Source organism: Puccinia triticina, chromosome 6A (genome assembly GCF_026914185.1).
Source record: "Puccinia triticina chromosome 6A, complete sequence".
Classification (NCBI taxonomy): domain Eukaryota; kingdom Fungi; phylum Basidiomycota; class Pucciniomycetes; order Pucciniales; family Pucciniaceae; genus Puccinia; species Puccinia triticina.
In genome coordinates, this window is record NC_070563.1 from 967573 (window position 1) to 990487 (window position 22915).

The window sequence follows — 22915 nt, forward strand, 5'->3', positions numbered from 1 at the left end:
GTGGATTCCGTTGCCTGCCCTTTCTTTTTTCTTGCAAAGCCGGCCCAACCCATGCCCCGCAAACGGATAGAATCAACCTTGTTTTCTCTTGACCAGATAGAAACACATACCCTTTCCTCTCTCTCACAATCACTCAGGCATCCTCAATAGACCGATAGAGCCCCTCTTTCTTCACTTACACTCATCGAATACCCACACACACACTCTCTCTCTCTCCAGATGTTCTTGTTTATTCTGTTAATTTCTGATCATTCAAAGATGGCCGTTTGCTTTTCGGTCAGCTTTTTATGCTCCTGCAGAGCAGAAATAAGATCTTCAGAGCTCCCTTTATGAAATACTTGCCTAAGATACAGTACTAGAATTGGCCCAGGATGCATGTGTAAGTGTAAGGATCAATGGATGATCTGAGGTTCGAATTGGTGGAACATGATCGGAGGCTATGTGAGGATATTATTGACAAGTGATGGCAGTTCGATCTTGTCACTTGATAATGCAATAATCACCAAAATCGTCTAAATCTCTATACAACGATGGTGAAACCCTTCTTGGGGTTCATCAAGCAATGGAACAAAAACTGAATAGGACCGGGTCCAGGCAGGAGATGATAACGACGGGTGGAGATCTAATCACACATTTAATGCACACATCAAACATTTACGAAGAAAAAAAAAGGGGGGAGGCAAGAAGACAAAAGGACGAGCTGAAGCTGATACCGAGAGGCTAAGCCATCGAGCGATGAGGATCAAGGAGCAGGATGTGGACAGTTTTTGTTTTTTCTGGTAGGCGTATGGTATATAGGATAGTGCGTAGTCGAGAAAAAAGGAGTGGTCGATGGGCGGCTCGACGGTCGACTTCAGTGGTGCTCAAGGCAGGGGACGGACGTCCTTATAGTCCTTCACGAACGGCTCCGAGCCTTGGATCGATGCCCGCTCGTCCATCCTACACATCCAATCCAAAAAGTCATCAATCAACTTCAACAACGTCGTCTTCTTTTTTTTTCGGTCAGGGCTTACAGCTCGTGCGCCCAGCCGGCCACTTCCGGATGCTTGATCAGCGGCACCGTCGTCTCGAAGAATGTCTGGATCGACGCCAGCTTGTCTCCTAAAAACAAGTCAAAACAAACACGGGCGTTCAGTCGGGCGGCTCTGGACCGATGATCGGCTGGCTGCAAGAGCCAAAAGGGGGGCTGACTGCGCTCGTATTCTACGCCCTGTAATGCGAGCTCGAAGCGGTCCTGATGAGAGACGAGCCATGAGAAAAGCCGAAAAAGTCAATTTGTTGTTTTCCCCTATGGATAATCAGGGAGGAGATGGGGAAGGGAACGGACAAGGTCCTTGACGAATTTGGCCTCCCGAGTCTGCCCGTCCTCGTACTCCAACCACAGGGATTTAAGACGCTGGCTTGCCACCGATTGGGCCGGCAGGAGATCCGCGGTGAATTTCTCGATCGCCAGGGCCTCCCTCCTGTGTTTCTCCTCGCGCGAAATGCCGTCGTGTGGTGTGATATCTGCATGGTGTATTACCTCCCATCAACATTTCGCGCTCATGAGCCCTGCCGAAGTCGATCACCTACCTCCTACTTCTGCTTCCGCAAGGTCGTGGACTAGCGCTAGCATCACACATCTGTTCGAGGAGACAGCGCGTCAATTCCCTCTACATTCGCGGAGGAAGGGATAGGGACCTACTTTGAGATATCGAGCTGCGCGTCTTTCTCAGAAAGCATCGCCAACATAGCCATCCGATACATATGGTCAGAAATACTAGACGCGGAGACAGAAGAAGATGAGCATCAACACGCCAGCCGCATTTCCATGGCGCGCTCGAGGGCGTGTGAAAGGGGAGAGGTGATGACGAGGCAGAGGGAGACGGACCTTTCCGGGCCTGGGACACCCAGCCTGACCCATCCACTCCGTTTGGTTGTCTTGAGCTTTTCGATGATGTGCATGAGCTCCAGGAGCCCCGATGTCGGGGGAGTCGGCGAGCTCATTTCGTCCTTCTCTTCTTGCAGGCCGGGTGAGTGATGCGTGCGGTGTGTTTGTCTGCTGGGGTGGTCTTGCGTCCGTGGTTGGCGGCCGTCTTGGCGGGAGGGCGGGCTGTCGAACGGCGCGAGTCCCCAGACCCGCGTCGTTTGGAGCTCGACAACGGCTGACAGACGAGGGCATGAATACAGTATGCATAAACACTGTTTTCCCAAACCTGTTGGGGCAAAGACGTCTTCAATGTTACGCGCTTCCTAAGATGTTTATCTACTGAGATAAGGAGTCTGAGATTCAGGGCAGAAGGCTTTATTCATTTGTAACTGTATGTGGGCAAAGTGTCAACTGCCAAGATAATACAATGTACTGCTGGTCTGGGTGGGTGAACTTAAGCCAGCACATGCGTACCAGGTTGCCTTACTCTATGCGAGCGTGTGGCATTGGGTCTGCTGAAACAAGAACTGATAAGGACTTGGATACCGCAATCAAGGCGAGCGGCCGAGCACAGCTGGTGTTTGTACATAGTGAATAGCTCAGGGTGATATTGATTTCTTTAAAGATTTAATGGCATAAAAACGACTACAACAGCTTGATCAGACAGAAAGAATTGAGGACAGGACCAAATTAAGAGAAGAAGGACTTTTGAGAAAAGATGGCAATTTTATGACCGTTCGCCGCGTAGGCGTCGGGCCAGCTGGATGTCTTTCGGTTGGATGGTCACACGCTTAGCGTGGATGGCAGCAAGATTGGTGTCCTCAAATAGACTAGGGGATCAAGGAGTTAAGAATCAGTACCCCGCGTGTAATGGAGAGTTGTAGCTGAGCAGGGGAGACATACCCGACGAGGTAGGCTTCGGCAGACTCCTGAAGGGCCATGACGGCGGAAGACTGGAAGCGGAGGTCGGTCTTGAAGTCCTGGGCGATTTCACGGACGAGTCTCTGGAAGGGGAGTTTCCGGATCAAGAGTTCGGTTGATTTCTGGTACCGACGAATTTCGCGGAGGGCGACAGTTCCGGGACTGTGTAAGGGAGACCGCAGATGGGTTAGGAGAGGTTGAGGGGGATGAGACAGGGGAGGGAAGAGCTACTTGCCGGTATCGGTGGGGCTTCTTGACGCCGCCGGCGGGAGGGGCAGACTTGCGAGCCGCCTTGGCTGCAAGCTGCTTTCGTGGGGCTTTGCCACCAGTTGATTTTCGGGCAGTCTGTTTGGTGCGGGCCATTGTTAGGGGGGTTGGTGAGGCTTGTTGGGGGAATGAGTTGGAGGGGTTGTGTCGAGGTAGGTGGGATGGCTTGAGGTGGTTGGTGGGGGGCAGACAGATGACTGGAAGAAGTGTCTCTTTTTATAGCCAAGCTTCTCCCTCCCAGATCACCACAAAGCATGGCCGTGACGCGCAGTTGGGATCATCCAAGCGCGCCGCGAGAGCTGAACGGAAGATGACACCACTGCCAATCCTGACCAATAGGAACGCGCGGTTCTTGGGACCGTTTGAAGCCCGGCCGGGGCCTCGGGCTTGAATCTCCGGGCCCGGTTAGAGTTTACAATGCCGGCGTCACCGAGCTTGCAGTTTAGAAAAACAGCTCCCACAAAACCCGAAACCGCAGGCACTGCCCGCCTCAGTGGCAGGAGAGCATTCCACGACTCGGAGGACCGTATTTGAGAGCTGGAACAGAATGTGTTACCGGCCTATTCGCTCACAGTACGGTGCCACTGCCGAACAGACAAGACCAATATAGAGTGACTGGTCGAGCGAGCCTTGCGCTACCGAATTGCACTTTTGAATGCGACGCAAGGCCAAGATGCATCACGGAGGTCCATTAACGCAAGGCCAAGATGCCTCATCGAGGTCCAAAGCAGATTTCGGCGAAGGCGATCTCGGCGTGACTTACTACAGCTGCCGAGGTATATGTAATATGATTGAGCGGCACGGAAACAGCAACGTCGATCGGCCCGGCACGCGTCCCGCAATTATAATCAACGTAAGTAATTGATGCTCATTGGTATAATCGACCCCCATGCTACCATACGGTAGGAGAGGTGTCTGACCTTCGCTTCGCTCACCCAGCTCCAATATGAATATTTGCTTCGGTAGGTTTGCCAGATTTCCTCTTAACGCTATCCCTGTACCAGTGAGCAGCTACGCTACGTCCAACTTGGCCAACACAATTTTAAAAACACAAATTTTCTCGTTCAGATTCCTAGTCCTCTAGTACACCATTGGTTTTCCTCAACTCATTAAAAAACATCAACTATTTACAAAAAACATCAACTATTTACAAAAAACATCAACTATTTACAGTTGCAATTAAATCAATGAAGCTTGCTACAACTTCAAGTTCCGGGCGCTGGCTCATCATCCTTACCGTCCAATTGTCTTGGTTCTGTTCTGGTCTTAGTGGTGCACCGTTGATGCGAAAATTTTTTGGCTGTTGCGGGGGTGGAGGTACTGTCTTCAGCTGTCCAATATGATGCTAAACATCTGACTGATCGAGTTTTATCTTGCACTTGAAGCAGCCAATCCAAAAATAATCAGACCGGACGAAATAACTGCAACTCCTCCAGCTGCTATTCCTCTGGATGAAAGACCGTTGCGTGCTAGTAAAACTCCGCCTGCAATTACTGTTGAAGGCCCTTTGCCTCCCAGTGATGATCTGTCTCCCTTGGCAGCACCGCGTCCCAAAACATCAGGTATCACTACACATATTCCTTCTGATTCAACTTCAGTATTTGATCCCAATGGAGGCTTGTCTGCAACAGGAAAAGCGGGAATGGGTGGGTTTCAGGCTATCAAGCTATCAGCAGTTTTTGTTGACTATTTGTTAGCATTAACCTCGTATCTTCATTTTTTGGTTGATCAAAGATGACAGGACAGAAATGGCGGATAAGCTGATGGGAATTGCAGAAGCGACCAATCAGATGTTGGAGAAGCAATCTAGTCAGTACAGGGCATCAAAATGTTTCAATTTTCCAAATCAATGTTATCATTCCAATCTCTATGAATTTTATGCTCACTGACTAGTCATTCTTCCCTTCAATCAATGTTCACTAGTGTATCCTGCTGCACTAGATCAATCAATCAGCCCAATCATTCATGCTGATTCCACCACGCTTCATCATTCCAATTTAAACACTCTTCCAAATCATGGTAGACATGATGCATCTGTACCAGTACCCCCATTTCCCTTCATTCCTGCAGAGACAGAAAGCCAACCCCTGTATCATATCCCTGGACATCTGGGTCAACCTCATGAATCTTTCTCACCTGAATCATTCAATCAGTACTCAAGCCCCTTAGGATTAGGTCAACAATTTAGACTTGTTCCATTGGCACAGCCAACTAATCATGGTGATTTTCAGATTTTCTCCATACACAACTAGTAGGATCAGTCCATTGCTAAATTTTAAATCTTTCTATTCATTTCCAATGATTATTAGTTGTGCCACCTCAACCTTATATATACTAAGGGGGTAAGTGTGAAGCCCCCACCATTGACTGGGTTTCACACAAAGGGTCACAGCATCACGTGACACCCAGCTGTGGTGTTCAGACCGGTACATGTGGCGGATTGCAGGATTAGCTTACCCTCAAGATGTTTTAGGATCAGGATCTCAAGCTCTGCCTTGGGCTCTTCCAATATATTCAAGGTTTGGACTCCACCTAAACCAATTAAGGTTCAGTTTCACCACACTCTTGTGTCTATGTTTCCTTTGGTTTTCTTTTTCTGTTTATGTTTCTCCTTGATCTCTCACTACACTTGTTTCTTATCTTTCTGGTGTTCTGTGGAATGCCTCTGCCTTGGCAGTTCCTTTCTGTTTATTTATTTATTTTCAGATTTTCATACAGTGTTTGTGTTGGTTGTTTGGTTTGTTTTAGGGGCTTGTTGTTGTCATAGCGGCCAATGTGCGTTGAACACAAGGGTCAGACGCACACCACTCATCCTTAGACTGTAGTTCAAATTCCTTGTGATCTTGGAAAAGGTCCCTATACAATTTCATCCTGATCAAAGGAGGATATCATCACTTTCTGAGAATTATTGATCATGATGCTGGTTCTTCCTGAGTTCTGCCAAGTTTTTGAGACAATTCCCTGATTTCTTTCCGCATCTCTGGCATCCAATCCCACAATCTGCATAGTTTGAACCTTGTTTATTGTCAGCCTGTGGGTAACTAACCGTGTCTGAGAGGATTGTTACTAGCAAGATGATAGCGTAAGATGCCAAGAATGTGCCAATGGGTTTGTGTTAAGACCTTCAAAAGGTTTTACTCTATCAGTAATCCTGACTGAGAGGCTTGCTCAATGAAGGCGCATCCAGATCAAAGGTGTCAAAAGGCATCCAAGCAACAAAGGGTAGTTACACTACACGTAACGCGTAGATAACGGTAACGTAACAGAGTTTTTGGTGTTATCTACACGTTATGCGTAACGGTGGTGCAATTATGTTATTGCACCACATCAAGCCGTTTTTTTTATGCTTTTTGCATTATCCGGTGTGGTGACCCATTTTGTGGTCAGCAAGTCAGGAGCATTGCCGCAACCAGCAAGATCATCAAGATACTCAGCAAGCATCAAGGTATAAAAGAAACCATCAAGATTCTCACCCATCCTCAAGACTTCAAGATCCTGAAGGACTTTCCCCTTCCCTATCTCTTTCTCATCCTTAAAATTCTTTCCCCCCCACTTTTCCATTCCCATCCCCAAACTTCTTTCTTTTCTTTCCACTGTCTCCCCTCTCACCCACTTCCATTCCATCCTTCTTGGTCCTAACACAGCATCTGCTGTGGATTTATTCTATGTTTTTTTATGATTTCCATTTCATCTTATTCTCCCTTCTCTTTCTCCCTCTCTGGTCCTGGTTGTTCTCTTTCTGTTTCCTCTTTTCTTTTCTTTTGTGTTGTGTTTTCTTTGGTCTTTGTTCTTTTCTTTCTTTCTCTCTGCTGTTTTGTTGGGTGTGTGTGTGCGCGCATAGCGCGCGGAGGATGTAATGAAATTCATGTGACAGGTCGCCTCCCTGAGTCCAAGTTTGCAGAACTTGGAGGAAGGGAGCGGTATGCCATTCTGATCCAAGAATAAGGGCATCACCTTTTTGATCATCATCAAGAATCCCAAGTCTGAGTCCTTCATCCAATCCCCTAGTCCCTTCCAGAATCCTCACACATCCAAACCAACAACTGCTGTCGAGACTCCACAGCTCAATGTTACCTCAGAACCACTTCCCCCCAGCTATCACTTTGAATCCTCACAACCCATTTCTGGACCATCCGAGAGGGCAGTCTCACAACACCTTTTCCCCTCCCAGCGCTGCCGCCTGCCTAGCACCAAGAAGAGCTCCATACCAGGCGCCCGGAGCCCCTGAGAACGGTCAAAAAATGAGTCTAAAAAAGCCTTGAATGGTCAGTTATTGCGTTATCTGGGGGATAATGTGATAACAAGCCTCAAAACTGAGGTGCGTTACGTTACACACGGGGCCTAAAATGACCCCGTTACTAGTAAAGTAACGGGGGGCCCCGGATAACGGGGGTAGTTACTTTACCAAAATTGTGCGGATAACACAATGTAACATAACTACCCTTTGTTGATCCAAGGAATAACTCAACTTGGGTTCATGGTTTTACTTACAGAAAGGTAAGGGTAATCAAGAGTTGATGTTATTCCTGAATTGAAAGATGGGTGAGAATGAAAGCACTGTTTAACTATAGTATGAGTTAAACTTTGCTGTAATAATATTCTGAGGGATAAACAGTCCTGGGGGGCGTGTTGATATAGAGGGGGAAAAGAGCAGGAGGGGATTGGAGGCGCTTGGAGGTGCTGCAGGACCAGGGGGGAGCTGGAAGCAGATCATCATGAGGATCAACATTGGAAATGATCAGGGCAGTGTAATGATCAGTAGTGTACTGATCCTAGATCAGTGGCTGTGGTCAGTAGCTGATCATAGGGATCAGTGATTCCATTCAGTGCTCTTTTGAATTAGATTACATCATGTATTGTGTATGTATGTATATCATAACCAATATTTTATGTAATTAGGGAATGAGGCGTAACAGGGGATAAATGAATGATACCTGTCTTGGGGTATTTCACGTTTACATTAATGTTACAGTATATTCACCAGGAAAAAAAATAGTCACTTGATGACAAGTGACATCATGCCAGCTCCAGCGGGCTACCCACCATCTACCCACCATCTACCCATCATCTATTCATCATCTACCCACCATCTACCCACCATCTAACCAGTTTAAGAATTTCCACAGGAGATCCTCAGTTTTTGCTGGGCACCACTGATCCCCATTTCCGGTCAGCTGATACTCAGCTTTAGCTCGCAGCTTATGCTCAGCTTTGGTGCCCAGCTCATGCTCAGCTTTGTTGCCCATATCAGAACCAGTCCTGGCCCAGCTTATTTTCAGCTTTATTCCAGTCATGGCTCAGCTTAGACTCAGATTAGGACTATCATTGGCCCAGCCAATGCTCAGCTTTGGGCCAGTATTGGCTCAGCAGATTTTCAGCTTTGGATAAATCTTGGCCCAGCCAATGCTCAGATTCTGAGTCTGACCACTCCTGTAACAGCTTATGCTCATCTGTGGACCAGCCATGGCTCAGCTGATGCTCAGCTGTGGACCAACCTTGGCTAAGACAATGCTCAGCTGTGGACCAGCCTTGGCTCACCTGATGCTCAGCTGTGGACCAGCCTTGGCTCAGGTGATATTAATCTTTTGAATAGTCTCAAAAAATCTGGTACTCAGCTTTGGAACAGCCTTGGCTCAGCCAATGCTCAGCTTTGTACCAGCATTGGCTCAGCCAATGCTCAGCTTTGTACCAGCATTGGCTCAGCCAATGCTCAGCAAAATTTTGGCCCAGCTGGTGTTAATCTTTGGAACAGTATTGTCCCAGCTGATCCTAAGCTCTGCACAAGCCTTTTCCAAGATGATGCTCAGCTTTGGACCATTGTTGGCTAAGCTGATGCTCCAGATTTGGAATATTCTTGGTCCAGCTGACACTTGGATTTGTTTCAGGCTTGGAATATCCAATGCTCAGCTGTGGCTCAGGCTCAGCCAATGCTCAGCTTTGGCCCAGGCTCAATCAATGCCTACTGCTCAGCTTATGATGAGCATCAGCTGTTCCTGGGAAAAAATTAGGATCAGCTGACTGTGCCACATTGAGTGCTCTGGTGCAGTCCTGCAAGCTCTACAAGTGCTGGTCGAGCAGACTTGGAGCAGCTCTGGAGCAGAAACCAAAGCTGCATCATGTCACTTGCCATCAAGTGACTATTTTTTTTTCCTGGTGATTGTAATCTTACTGTTTGTACATAACTTAACTCTCATAACAACATTGCATTGTGGTAACTTTATTTAATTATGGTTATCTGTAATGTAATGTATAACAAGAGTACATTCTCAACCTTGTATCTAATGATATACATATGTGATAAAGGCGTAAAAGGAATGTACTATATGTAATGTGAACAATTGCAGGTACTTGGTACGTGTAAGGTACTGTGACATGTACTCTGTGGCTGACATTTATCCATTTTCCCCCTCTCCAAAACCATTTTTTGGACCTTATTCCCCTGATTCTAATTCCTACACATCTGCCAAGGGTATTCAGTCACTCTGTCATCTCAAACAAATCCCACCCACCTACACTATGATTTTTTTTTATCCTTTTTTGCTTGAGATTTTACGGACTGCCACAAGGGCAGCTCTATAGCACTTTTCCCTCACTGCACTGATTATGGTCTGACACCGTAGGTCTCAAGCTCCATACTGCACAGACAAGTACTTATTCTCAAGTCTTTTTCTCTCCTACTCTGGCAGAGACCTTTTCTCTCCTGCTCGGTGAGTATTTTTCTTCCTTCCCTTCTCTCAACAGTGGGCCGCTACGCTACACCAAAAAATGAGCTAACAACGGATCACGCGGCCCTTTCCGCAGCATTGAACCACTTAAAATGGTGAGAATATTCTAGGAGCCTCCCTGATCAAAATGGTCCAGCAGGACCATTGAATCAGGGAGTCAGGACATCCTGGTTACCAGATGCAGAGCCAAAATTCCATTTTGAGGACAGTTCAGCCAACATGGTCTGTTTTGCAGCATTCAACTGCTTGCCTTGCGTGAATTGAACTATAAGCCTCCCTGAGGGATCAGTCAATTAGGACTGCAAAATTCAGGGAGTTTGTTGCCAGCTGCGCCGCTGCAATTGGCAGTTAGCTGATTTCTACCGCAGCGTAGTGGCCCACCATTTCTTCTCTTTCTCCTCAATACTTCAAGTGTTGTATGTACTGAAGAGAGAACTGGTCTCTCCCAGCTCTCCCCAAGCAATATACTCACTTGCATATTTTGCTCTTATACATACATCACCTTGCATATTTTTCTCATCAAACTCCTGCCTCACCTCATCCACCAGCTTGTGGTATTCCAACTAGACATTGATAGCATAAACCCCTCCTCTCCCACTACCAGAGCTCACTAAGGATTAGTAGAACCCAAGCCACAAATTTTCTTTCTTCTTTTTCTTAGTGTAAATCTCTTCTAACTCCAGCATTAGTCAGGAGGTCAGCCTCAACAGCACCCTTAGCTTCAAAATACATTATTACTGGTCTAGTTGTCTATTTCCCCTCCAAGCTCTTTTCTGTTTGTTCAGGAGTTCCACAGCGTATTGGAGCTACACTACTGACAATCATTTTTTCTGTTAGCAGTCAGTGATTGAATGCTACCACTAACGGGCTCCCCTGGGAATACAGGGGCCTCTATTGGCGCTATTGCTGCTAGCAGTGCTATCCAAGTTTATTAAAGCCTTGAAATCACAAAACAAAAATTCAAGGGTTTCCCCTACAAATCCCCAAAAATCACAAAAAAAAATCAAGGGTTTCCCCTCTACCACCTCCAGAACAAAAAACATGAAGGGTTTTCCCTCTACAAAAGCCAAAATCAACAAAAAAATCTATGAAAACCAAAAACAAAACAATAATCTGCACCCAGCCACCTAACATCAGCAAGCTGATGCACCGTGGCCCACCATCCATCCCTGTCTAGCAGGGTTAAAAAATGGTGAGAGGATGACCCCCAGCGCGCCGCATTGAAGGCATTATGCAAGGGGGGGCCACCAAGTAGAGCCCCTCAAACTGTGCAAGTGCAACAGCGGAGGGGGTGAGGACAAACCGCACGCTGGAATTACAGCGGCAGAGGACGCCCTGGGGATTAATCCAACCCATCAGGACTGGCTTTTATATCCAACTCTGGTTAGCCTTGCCCTTCCACTCGACTCCGCCTATTGTTGAAGCCCCACCGCTACTGTATCTTCAACCTGCGTGGCACTGCCTACATACATGTACATCGAACCCGAACAGCAGATTGTGCCACAGTGAGGCGTATTCACTCATTGTCATCTGGGTCCACAAGACCCTTGGTCTGATGGTAATGAAGTACATCTTTACTTGGAAGGTGCCTGCCGCCGGGGCAGTCACCAAGGTCCAAGCACACCCAACTTGCCGCTGGTAGCTACCACTCGCCACTGCCTGCCCCTCACCGTATCTCCACCGCCTCGCCCGTGGCCAGTCTCTATTGCGACCATTCATTCAGCCTTTCTTCCTGCCCAGCTCAGGCCTCCCCTATGTACATATGACCTTGGCGCTAACGCTCAGCGCGCCCATCCAAATACCATGACAATCTCTCCTGAATATCACACAAAAAAAATCAAAGAAGTTGGCCACTGCGTTCCCCATCCAGTATCGCCAATGAGGGGTCCAGCGGTTCTCATCCGCGTTTTTGTGGCCATGGGGCTGGCCAAGCCTTAAACTGTCCAAGTATTCTACCTCTGTCATCCTGTTATGCAACCTCATCAATCTTGTCCTGGGAAATTCTGTTTCAAAAACTAATGCTGATTTATATGTTTTTAAGGTTTGATCAATAGATAGTCGAATTACAGATTCAAGCGGCACAGGCCTCATGCCTCTTGGCTCAGTACGTCTCTCCCTGCCCATACCTGCTTCATGTCTTTGGTCAACCACCATGACCCTTTCAAACCAGCTGACGGTTCCCAATCTTTACTAAACCGCACAGTGCAAAAATTCCCCAATCTGATCTACACCACGGGAGAACGTTGAGTTCAGCTTGTTGGTTGTTTTTGCCGGCAATATGACCCTCCCCAACCTCTGCTAAACTTTGATGGTGGCCGCTGTCGTACTGTCGAGGTTTTCAGCCAGTATGCCGGCCAGTCGACAAACGCTGTTGCATGTCTGACGCCAGCAGGGGCAGGCCGTTGACACTGGACAGTGTCTCAGCAACTCTTCAAGGTTGTATGATTACATATGTTTTTGGGCAGCCAAGATCGGCCCGTTGGCAAACGCACATGAGCTCTGAGATGAGGAGGAAAAACTGTGCTGGGGGAGGCCTCAACGGCAACCCGGCGGCAAAAACCAATCATCCCAACCCGGGTGAGCCTAGGCAAGACAGCTCCCGAGTTGGTAATTTGACAACCCTGTCAGCTCAAGTCTCGAGCGAGTGGCTGGAGATGCAGGTTTTCCAGGGTTTTCCTGAGTTACAGCCATCATGCTATCAGATGTTTTGGAAAAACTCCCACCCATCTGAAAGCACGATGGGGCGGCTGACAAACAGCCCGAGGTGGGTCAAGCCACAGAGTGGCCGCCCGGCAACAGAACGGCAGACTGAACGTTGCAAGACCCCGACAACGTGCTGCCCCACATCCGCACGGCAGCCCGACAGGGTGGCACCTGTTGTCGGATAGTCAGTCCAAGGGAGCCCAGGACGAGGTGAGCGATTGGGCGGCGGACAGTCAGCCCGAGGTGGGCCGAGCCACCGACGCAGGGCAACAGACCGGGAGACCTGCAATGAATCAACCAGAGTCCTCCCGCCGCGCTGGAGTCTTGGCCACTATTCATTGGAGATTGGTGTATGTTGCCACCCATTGACAAGAGAAGAGTAAGGTCAGCAGCGCCTGGTGGACAGGTCCTGTCTGATGCTCCCATCAGAACCTCCTGATGGCACCAGAAAATTTCTTTGCCCACAAATCATCAGGCAAAGTTTTCTAGACTTTCTCCTGTCTCAAAAATCCTCAGTTATTTATAAATAAATTTCTCTTTTGAACACAAGAATGCTTCAGTGATACTGGGCGCTCAGCTGAAGGGTGTTCCTTTATAAGGTCCAGGGAGGTTTTTCAAGTTTGAATCTTATCTGAAAGGGCAGGCTGAAGGATGTGGCCAAAAATTTACTGGAGCTGGAGCAGAGGGTTTGCAGCGGCAAAGCCGCCTTGGCCTCTAGTTTAATCACTAAAATATTGGATAGCAGTTAGCGCAGCGGCCCTGTAGTGATACTACTGCTATTGGCATTGTGCTAGGAACTACAAAAAACTAAAATAGCGGTGTGGTGATTTATATGGGCAGGTGTGGTAGAATGTCCACTTGGCGATAGCCCAGGTGGGAATGTACAGAGCAGCTGAGCGCAGAGTGCATTTCAGTGAAATAAGCAATGAGGATGATGTCAGAAAAGAACACCAAGAAAGCTCACAGAAAGTCACCCACTGACAGAATGCACGGATTGCGGACCGCAGTCTGGGACAGAGCGGATGGGCAGGGCCAGACTGCGGCAGACCAAACTCGTGGACTGATAGCAGCAGTGTGCCAGCAGGTGAGCCAGGACAGCCAAAGTGGGTTTCACTAGTGGATGGAGCTGGGGCAGAGGTGTTGGTGAGAGACTGACTGGTGGGGCTACACAGAGGACAAGGGAGTTCAAGCATTGGAGAGGGACAGAGGACAAGGGAGGTCAAGCATTGGAGAGGAACAGAGCCTGGGGCAATGACGTGCGGGAAATTGGCAGGAGATGACAGACTAGTGCGGGAAAGTGTCAGATCTGTGGAATTGGGTGGGAACAGAGATGTGTGTGGAGGGAAGGAAGGGGGTGGAGTTTCACGGTTTCTCTTCTCTTTTTCTTTTCAATCATCTTACTGACTACTAATCATTGTACTTACAACCTACGGATGTACTAGAGTATTAGAAGAGTTTTATGTGAACTTCAATCTTGCTTACAGGATTGCTATTGCGGAATTGTGCTTGCAAAGTGTGGAGCTTTACCACTTGCGGATTATTATGCTATCAATCAGGCTCATTGTGGAGCACTGAAGGCTAGGCGAAATCAGCAGTGCGGAGCCAAGACATCCATAATCACTCAGGCCAGACACATGTATTCTTGAAGAAGGCAGAAAGGGGCCATTTTTAACCACTAACCATCCTTTATTCTCACAGCAGATAGGGCATGCTACCACTATTTTAGTGTAGTGGCCCAGTGTTGCTCCCAGCTAGTCCAATGTTGAAGTTCAAATGCAATAAAGACCTTTTAAACTAGAATCTCACCTCATGAGTCCCCTGAGACCCACTCAATTACCAGTGAAGGACTCTTTCTTGAGTCCCTACACTTTTTTTCTAGCTCCACCCCAAATTGTTTTTTTATTCAACCACCTCATTGCCTTAACCAATTGACTCTTTGTCTTTGGCAATTGATCTCTGTGAACAAAAATTTTCCAACCTCCCTTTTCTCAACAAACAATTGATGTTTTATTCCCATCTTTCCTCTTGTGATCACAGCCCTTCAAAGGATCCCTTTCAAAGCCAAGCCCAAAGAACCTCAAAGAAAGCCCTTATCTGAGCTGTCCCATCTTCAAAGAGCCCCTCTCCTTCCAAATTCTCACCAGGTTCACCAAAGTACTGGTGGCTACTTCTTCCAAATCTGACAAAGCTTTCAAATATTTGATGCATGTGCCAGAGAACAATGGGGATGAACAGGTCACAGGCCTTCAGCCCATTACCATGGCATGATACAGATAAAATCCTTCTGGAAAAATTAATATGATGGCACTGAGAAAGAAAAGTGAGAAAAACTGACTATGGATATTGCCCTGCCATTACTGCCAAGGGCAGCTGTAACATGGCAAAAATTGACAAAATATTACTCTTCCATGAAATCAGCAGTGGCACAGCCGCCTTGGCCTCTATTCAATACTTTAACCACCAACAGAATCATCTTGAGCAAACCACTCTTATCATTAAATTACAACTTGCCAAGCTTAACTTGGTGTGTCTTGTCAGCTGATATGTAGCCAGAAGGCCAAATTTTGCAAAAGGCATTTTTTTTTCTTAAAAAAAAGCATGGGAAATACTGGTAAAAAGTGTGTGGTAAGCTTAATTTACCCCCTCAAGTCACCCCATTTTGATCATCCAGCTTCACCCAACTCCAATAGTCTCCATCCAGCTCTGCCGTCCCATTAGCCCGGTTCACGTTGGGCTTCAACCAGCAAGATTTTAATTCCAATCATGCTTGTTTAATAGGGGGGTTCACATTAGGATAAAAGTAAAATTTTAGAGTCAATTTTAAGGCCTTTATCAACAAATTTTTAAAAATCTGGCAAGATGTACAGGACTGGGTGCCCCTGAGAAACAGAGCAAGTTCTTCATTTTTTAAAAAATTGTTCATAAAGGCCTTAAAATTAGCTCTAAAGTTTTATTTTTATCCTATTGTGAACCCCCCTAATGTCAGCTCTTGCTGAAAGTCAGACTCCCACGGCCATTTTTAAGCTTTTTAAGCTTACATTTTTATCAATCAGCAACACCAATTTTAGTCGGGGGCATAAAATGCCCCAACGTGAACCGGGCTGTTGGTTCCAAACCAAATATAACCGCAAAATTATCTTTGGTTTGAAACCAATGGATCAAATGGATCAAATGGACAAATCTCCAGGGCAGCTCAGTGATCTTGAGGGCAGTGCAAAAAAAAGCTGTTGGGTGTGGAGATAGAACAACATTTACACATACGCATCTCGCATGTCAACTGGTGGCAGTTGAGCAATTTGTTGTTGCAGATTTCCTGGACAGGTCAAGATGCCGGAAGCCAAAGCACATGAGCAGCTTGTATTGGAGGAGGCATCAGCAATTGTCCTTGGCTTGTCATTGGTAAGCTAAAACTGACGTCTTTTTCTAGTTGTTTCAGGTGATCTGGAGGTTTGGTTCTTTTACATTGGTATACTTAGTATTAAATATACAAGAAGAATAATCCTTCAAGGAATAACGACTGTAAACGAATCCATGGGTTGTCGAAGGGCCCATGACTGAATCGCACGCAACCCGAAACCGTTAACCATTTAGTGTGCCACATCCAGCAGTTAATGCGGATAGAAGGAGGGAGGGGGCATTAGAGTGAAGAAAGATTGAAGAAGATCAAATCAAAATCAGTGTGCAGACAATCCCGATGAAAATGAAGAATCCCGGGTCGGTTGCACTGACCGGTCTCCGTTCGTACATGATCCAATCAGACAATCGAGTGGGCAACAAGCCCATCCCATTGACTTTCCACAGCCCGAGAAGTAGTAAGAGCGATTGACAAGCTATGAAGGTCAATTTCTGAGCGACCAACGATTTGGGCTTCGGAGCTTTCGCAGACCGTTTTGAGGCAGCTGGCGATGGGGTCGAAGTCGACGACAGGGTGGATTCGAATGGTTGGAAGGTCTTGTTGACCGAGATCGAGGCGGTGATCGCTCCCTTGATCAACATATAAACCATCATCACACTGCGCATGTCAGGTATCAGTTTCTTTCTTTCTTTTCCTCCGGAGCGAGTTGGCAAACAATCAGTTGGACGAAGTGGAATTCACCTGAAGATTTGCACACCACTCCCGCTCATCCACATCATAAATCCTTGCATGGGAACCTGCTTAGCCGGCGCAAGTGCAAGATCCCATGCTTTCTTCTGTCGCAATGTGTTCAGTTCGATCTCGTCCTGTGTCTTGGCGATCGACGTGGCCCGATTCGTCGTCAAGTTCTGTGTCGATTGTTTGGACTGCGGTTTTTGAGGTACGTCAAATGCAAACAAAAAAACAATATTTCAATGGGTGAAGTGATTAACTTCTTGAAGCTCTTCTTTGCGTCGTCTTACCGATGATTTTGAGGGATCTTCTTTACAAAGAGGTGGATTAGGAACACGGAATCCCAAGGCAGGTCTTGACGAATCCAAGGAGCGAGTAAGGAGTGTTTCTCAAGAAGCTGCTGATGTTTGAGGAGATGGACTTACCTCGATCGTAGGTCGATCAGTGGGAGAGCTTGCTGGGTTTGAGGTTTGATTGAGCTTGACATCGTGGACTGAGTCTCGGATGGTGATGGTGATGGTTGAAAGTTGGCTGGTGAAAATCACTGGGAAAGTTGGCTTGGCTCGAGGCTTCCCCTTCTCTCACCTCGAAATTTCCAACTGCCGGCTCAACAGATCACAACATCGATAATCGCTTGCAAGGACGTTCATACTTCAGAGACGGGGCTGGGTCGGAACCAAGACTCAGGAGGGCAATCACGAGTTGGCCCTGCTTATCTTTAGACAAGCACATCGAGCACCCTGCTAACGACGAAAAACAATCGATGCCGATGGTCATCAACAGGCTCACAGGCTGCCAATCCGTTGGAATTCCTCGCGGACAAACACCAGCGATTAACCATCCGGCACGAACGAAACAAATCTGACACTCAAGGACTTCCTTCCGAAAATCGAGTACATACCTGCACGATATGACAACGAATTTTCTCCCTCGAATCAAACACCAAACCCATTCTCTTTCACTCGCACTCGACCTGCACGATTCGACAAGACATTCTAATCCGAGCTTCGAATAGACGTTTGATCTCTCATTCAATCTCAATCCAAGCTTGGATACAGCGACCGCTGGGATCGACTATATTGCTCTTTAGTCACCTTTACCAGCCGAAAGCCATGACCATTACTTGGGCCCATGTAAACAATTTCGATTTTCTCATCTGTTCCGGACAATCAAAGCTGTGATCGAAGGTGACCTTTGCACACTATGCAGGACTTGTGTCCAGCTTATTCGAGCCTGGGAGTTCTCAAGCAGCCATCCGAGCAACTCTGAACATCAAGCGAATGCAATCAATAAGAAGAACGAAGTACTCAAGATCACAGCTCATTCTGGTCATTAACTCAATAAGATAATCAACTTGATCCCCAAATCCGACTTTCGTTTCCTTCAAGAAATGTAGCTGACGGAGGCAGATGTGGCTCAGTCATGCGCTGGAAATTCGAACAAACCTGCCGAACCCAAGGAGGAAGTCGAATCTTGCATTAGATCCGGTGGATAATACAGACGATGGAAAGAAGAAGAATTGTGCTGTTGAAGTGGCCAGATCTACTATCCCACTCACCAAACCAATGAGAACTTTATTAAACACACTCTTCACCGCCGACACAAGTAAGATGCCATTCAGGCTGGATGCAGAGCTTAATTTGGAGACACTCAACCAGCCTAGATTCAACAACTTCTCAAAACACCTCAACGCATTCCTAAGAAATCTACCAGATCTGTCTCTTATTCTCTCGACTATGCCAATTTCTATTCCTTCATCCACGACTAAATCCAACGCTTGGACTATTGTTGGGAAAGATCAATGGCGAAATGCTATCCATATTCTCCTCAATGTTTGTTCCTCTGAAAGTGAAAATTAACAAACAATCGGGCAACAGCACTGATACGTAAAACAAAGATAGGAGAGCAATAGTAGATAGTGTGAGCTTTTACAATAGATATAGTCAGATCAAAATGTGAGCCCTCAAGACAAAACAAGACACATGCATGTAAAAATGGCTGGCACTAATAGCATCCTGAGGGGCTGCTCAGAAGGCTGGTGGGCGTCCTGTGGCCAACAGCATGATTGAGAAGGGCACTCTAAACCTTACTTGCTGGTGACAATTGATTGAGATTGAGTTTTTACCAGCAAATGAGCTTTAGCCATTCCATCTAAATTAACAATTTTGGCCAACAGGAAGTTCTCCACTCAAATCAAAACCTTCATTTTTTTTTTCCGACTGCATTGATGTGTATAGCAGATAAATCCATACATGCCAAACAATTCAATTGCCTATGGTGCATTTGATTGAATTTGGAATGAGAAATGAACCCCTCACTTGTTTTACATACATGCCACTATGCTTCAAGCAAAGAAAGAAAGAAAACAATGGAAGAGAAAAATGAGACAGATAGGGAACACCCATTTCCTGGATACATACCATGAAGGAAGAAAGAAGAGCAGAGGCTTATAACAGTTCAACCTGTGGCGGACGTAAAATAAACAGTAGGTTGAGTTTTTTGACCTCAATGAGAGACAAACAGCTGAAAAAGACGGAATAAAATGGACGAGCAGGACAGACAACGACGCACATAATTACTGGGCACAATCCCTTTCCGGCTGTCTTTGATAATCTCATACCATCCTCCTCCATAAGCTTCGCCCCCTTTACTTAACGTCACTGTCTCCCCGACCGAAAGGGAATGTTCATCTGGAGCTTGAGCGTTCCAATTGTAGAGCGCTTTGGCTGTAAGGTTAATTGTGATTCCCCACGAATGTGAACAAAGCCAGTTTTGAATAAGCATAAACTGAAACTTTCGTGTGCTTGTGGTTGCCGACTAACCTCGTTTCAATCTCGTAGGGACAGGGGTAGGTCCCGTTGCCGCTCGGGGTGGAGCAGAGGAAGGAGTTGCAGCGTCGGTGGGGACGATTTCAACATAAGTAGCAGGTACCAAGCCAATTTGATTGGATGAAGTTTCGACTTTGATCCAACCCGATCCATCATCGGGGGAGACCACAGTCACGACTTCAGACTCTGTCATTAGCCAAATGACAAGCAAGGAGGAAAATATCAGGTGAGCCAAAAACTGTTCAAGGGTTGAGTTGGATGAGGGAAATCAAACCTACCCGAAGCACTGACTTCGAAGCCACTCGAAGCTTCATAGCCATAAATCATTCGGGCTCTCGCTTTGGGTTCACTACGGTGAAGTGCGTTTCGGTTGATGGGGGGAGCGGCGGTCTTGTTAATAGTGGTAGCAGCCCGGGCGAGTCCACCACCGTTGGACACTGCTGCCGGTCGAGTGCTGGTCGAGACTGCCCTAGACAAACCTGATTGATTCTGCGGTTCTCGTGGGATAGGATCAACGCCTTCTGTAAAATTCATGAGGGAAAGGGACTTCAACATTGGGCTGCTCGGTTAAAATATATTTGCAGATCAGAAGAAAGGCGACCTACGCTGTCGACTATCTGAAGCCGAGGGGGCGGCCAGAGATACATTCCGCTTGAGGGGCGCACTTCCAGCACAATTTGACGGGACCTTGGGTCCACACTTGACATGTGCACTTATTGAGCATGCTTTGCACGTCACGCCTTGCTTGGTGATTCCCCATATGTTCGAATTGCAAAGACAACAAGAAGTAGGTGTGACAAAGCTTGCAGACTTGAAATTGTGGGGCCTTTGAGAACCCTGGTCGTCCCCGAGAGTCTGCTCAAGGACTTCAACCTCTTTCGTCAGGACCGAGTACTGAAGTTCCAAGGTGATCGTCTGGCGGACACTCTCAAGCAAGTTTTCGACCACTTCGTCTGGGTCCCCAAGGGATTCGTTTTTACTGTAGGCCTCTCTAAGATTCTCTAATCCGGTGATTTCATGGCGCTTGGCCCCTATCGTTGGTTCTAGGTCAGTTGCCTTGGACCGTGCCTGGCCTAAGCGATTTTGCAGCAGGACTTTAGGTTCCGGAGCTGAAAGAGCAAACTCAGCGGAATCATGCCAGATTGGACAGGGTTCAAAGACGAAATCTGGAGGGTCGGTAAATGGGCGTCGGTTGTATTCAATATAAAGTGCTTGGTTGGATTGGGCATCGATAGTATTGGTGGCAGCTAGAAAATTCTCATTATGTGTCCGAAGCGCGTCCAAACATCGTCCGTTCAACGTTGAGAACGATTTTAAGAGGGATACTAATTTTGAGGCTGTCAATGACCAGATAGACTGCGACATACGAATCCCTAGGCATTAGTCAAGAAACTTGATTTGGTTATTAGGTGATAATAGAGGTATAGATACTAGATTTGCAGAACACACCTGAAAGTCGTCTTCTAAGCTTGGCAAATCAACATGATAGAACCTCCGTTTAACCTCATTCGCCACTGAGATAGAAAGCAGGTAGGCGTTTTTGGCACTTAACATGTCGTTGGTATGAACGTCCATATTCTTAGCAGCTTTTTCAACATGTCGATCGTCCTTCGCTTGACCTTGCTTGACTCTAGTTGATTCGACGAGGGAGCAGGCTTCATCATAGCGCTGCTTGGCCTGCAAGACAAAAACAGTTTAAGTAGATAAATTTGTATTCATTTGCTTAAAATATCAAGAAAGGGTATAACTGAGAAAATGCTGACCTTCGCCCTGTCGTGGTATATTTTATCTCGTTCAGCTAATAGTTTCACGCCAAATTCGACATGTCTCTTCCTTGTAGCCTCCTTCTTTTTCTCGCAAGTCTTCAAAACTTCACAGACTTCGTTCTGCAATGATTCCGCTAAGTTGGTATGATCTGACGCTTCCTCATCAGCCTCCGAGAGGATTTTCGACCATGCTGTATCCAAAGTGCTTGTATGGAGATGAGTATGAGTTTCTTGGTTAGAGCTGGGATTGTGCCAGTTGTGTGATTTCTTTTTTGCTGAGAAGAAGGTGGAGTGTGTTTACCTGCTCGTCCCATTCCAAGGTTTACTGGTCTCTAGACCGACTGATAATGCTTCCTCCCTTTTCGTACGCTTGTCCATGGCTTTGCGAACTAGAAGCTGAACCAAGATTGCAGATTGTTGAGCTCTTTTGGTATCGAGTTTTTGTGAACGAGTTTTTGAAGGAATCAATGGTCAAGATACCTGGAGTGAAGCACCGTATTGTCGCTCCAGTGCTACCCGCTCCTTGAAGTAATCCCGCACGTCACCGTAAAACGCGATCTGATCATGAACAACGTTTTGGATTCGATTCAGTTGATCTGGTAAGTCACGGCCGAAAGAAGGTGGCTGTGCGATCGCCATGTGGGTTTATTAACTGGTGCTATCGTGTTGGTTGTTGTTTAACCTCGCAATGCGTTCGTGGTAAGCTGGAGTGCAGGGACCGGACGGTCAACAAGCGAGCTCGGGGGTAAGTATTGATGTTGTATGCGGGCACCACGGCGAATGAAACTTGAACAAGTTTTAGAGCTTCTCCAACGGTCCGGAGGTGGATTGGCTCGCCTTTAGAAATTAGCCGCCTGCAAGCGGATGTCGCAAGCTGTCACTGAGGTGTCACAGTGGTCGATATTACAGATGCCGGACGGTCGATGCGGGCGGCACGCTGCCAATACAGCGAGCTGCGGTTTTTGAATCCACACAAGAATGTGTGGATCAAAGGCAAAATCATCCTGCGTAACCCCAAAAATCCAATAAAAGCTGGTTTCTGCCGGTTTTAGCGGATCTAACTGAATCTTGGCCAAAATTTCATCAAGTGATGTCATGATTGATGCCTCACCTTGTGGGTTTCAAAGCCCATTTCATACCAACTTCATGTCTAACATGAACATGTCCCTTACATCATCTGAAACATCATTTTTCTGCCTGATGATTTGGAAGTAGACTTTCAAGTTTTATGACGGCTTACTTACAAAAGATTATCCTAAAAAACATGTTTTACAATCATGTTAATGTTTTAAACATTCCGCTGCCAAACACAGCCTCATATATTTACATTACCCACCTATTTTGAGGTTTTCCAGGGCCTGTTGCACAGCCTGAGTCCAACTTTGGCGGCCCCGGAGGCATTTTGGCCTCCAGCGGAGCCACCAGAAGGGCTGCCAAAGTTGGTGGGGTTGAATCAAAGCCGCCATACACACCAAAGTGTGTGAATCAGCCAAAAACAAGCCATTCCCCAGTGCTCCCTCAAAGTATGAAATTTAGCCAAAATTCTGGATTTTACATCAACCACATTTATAGAGAGTTTCCAATTTCCAGGTTCCTGTTGAAATTCATTTGTATGTATTTGTGTATACATGTACATAATTAGCTTCAGTGTTACATAAACCTTTACTGTACAACAAGAAATGATCAGTATGAAAAATCAAGATCCCTGA

The 22915-nt window shown here is 46.7% G+C and overlaps 5 protein-coding genes across 5 annotated transcripts; 1 reads left to right on the top strand and 4 right to left on the bottom strand.

The window, feature by feature from the left end:
• Positions 1-863: 863 nt before the first annotated feature.
• PtA15_6A115 (uncharacterized protein) lies at positions 864-2161 on the bottom strand (the record flags this gene model as incomplete). Its single annotated transcript, XM_053169786.1, has 7 exons — positions 864-939; positions 1014-1101; positions 1192-1234; positions 1328-1506; positions 1573-1622; positions 1685-1759; positions 1908-2161. 7 exons carry the CDS (start codon positions 2159-2161, stop codon positions 864-866), a joined length of 765 nt encoding a protein of 254 aa, XP_053021042.1.
• Positions 2162-2636: 475 nt separating this feature from the next.
• Positions 2637-3193, bottom strand: PtA15_6A116 (uncharacterized protein; the record flags this gene model as incomplete). The annotated part of the gene is made up of 3 exons (XM_053169787.1): positions 2637-2739; positions 2813-2992; positions 3066-3193. 3 exons carry the CDS (start codon positions 3191-3193, stop codon positions 2637-2639), a joined length of 411 nt encoding a protein of 136 aa, XP_053021043.1.
• Positions 3194-3752: 559 nt separating this feature from the next.
• On the top strand, positions 3753-4063 carry PtA15_6A117 (uncharacterized protein; the record flags this gene model as incomplete). Its single annotated transcript, XM_053169788.1, has 2 exons — positions 3753-3950; positions 4037-4063. 2 exons carry the CDS (start codon positions 3753-3755, stop codon positions 4061-4063), a joined length of 225 nt encoding a protein of 74 aa, XP_053021044.1.
• An 11965-nt stretch (positions 4064-16028) lies between these two features.
• PtA15_6A118 (uncharacterized protein) lies at positions 16029-17099 on the bottom strand (the record flags this gene model as incomplete). The annotated part of the gene is made up of 5 exons (XM_053169789.1): positions 16029-16079; positions 16255-16537; positions 16622-16806; positions 16903-16966; positions 17038-17099. 5 exons carry the CDS (start codon positions 17097-17099, stop codon positions 16029-16031), a joined length of 645 nt encoding a protein of 214 aa, XP_053021045.1.
• Positions 17100-19059: 1960 nt separating this feature from the next.
• Positions 19060-21845, bottom strand: PtA15_6A119 (uncharacterized protein; the record flags this gene model as incomplete). Its single annotated transcript, XM_053169790.1, has 9 exons — positions 19060-19074; positions 19184-19338; positions 19435-19626; positions 19719-19961; positions 20046-20796; positions 20890-21117; positions 21204-21411; positions 21508-21602; positions 21687-21845. The coding sequence occupies 9 exons, from the start codon at positions 21843-21845 to the stop codon at positions 19060-19062; spliced, it is 2046 nt and encodes a 681-aa protein (XP_053021046.1).
• Between the last annotated feature and the right edge of the window lie 1070 nt (positions 21846-22915).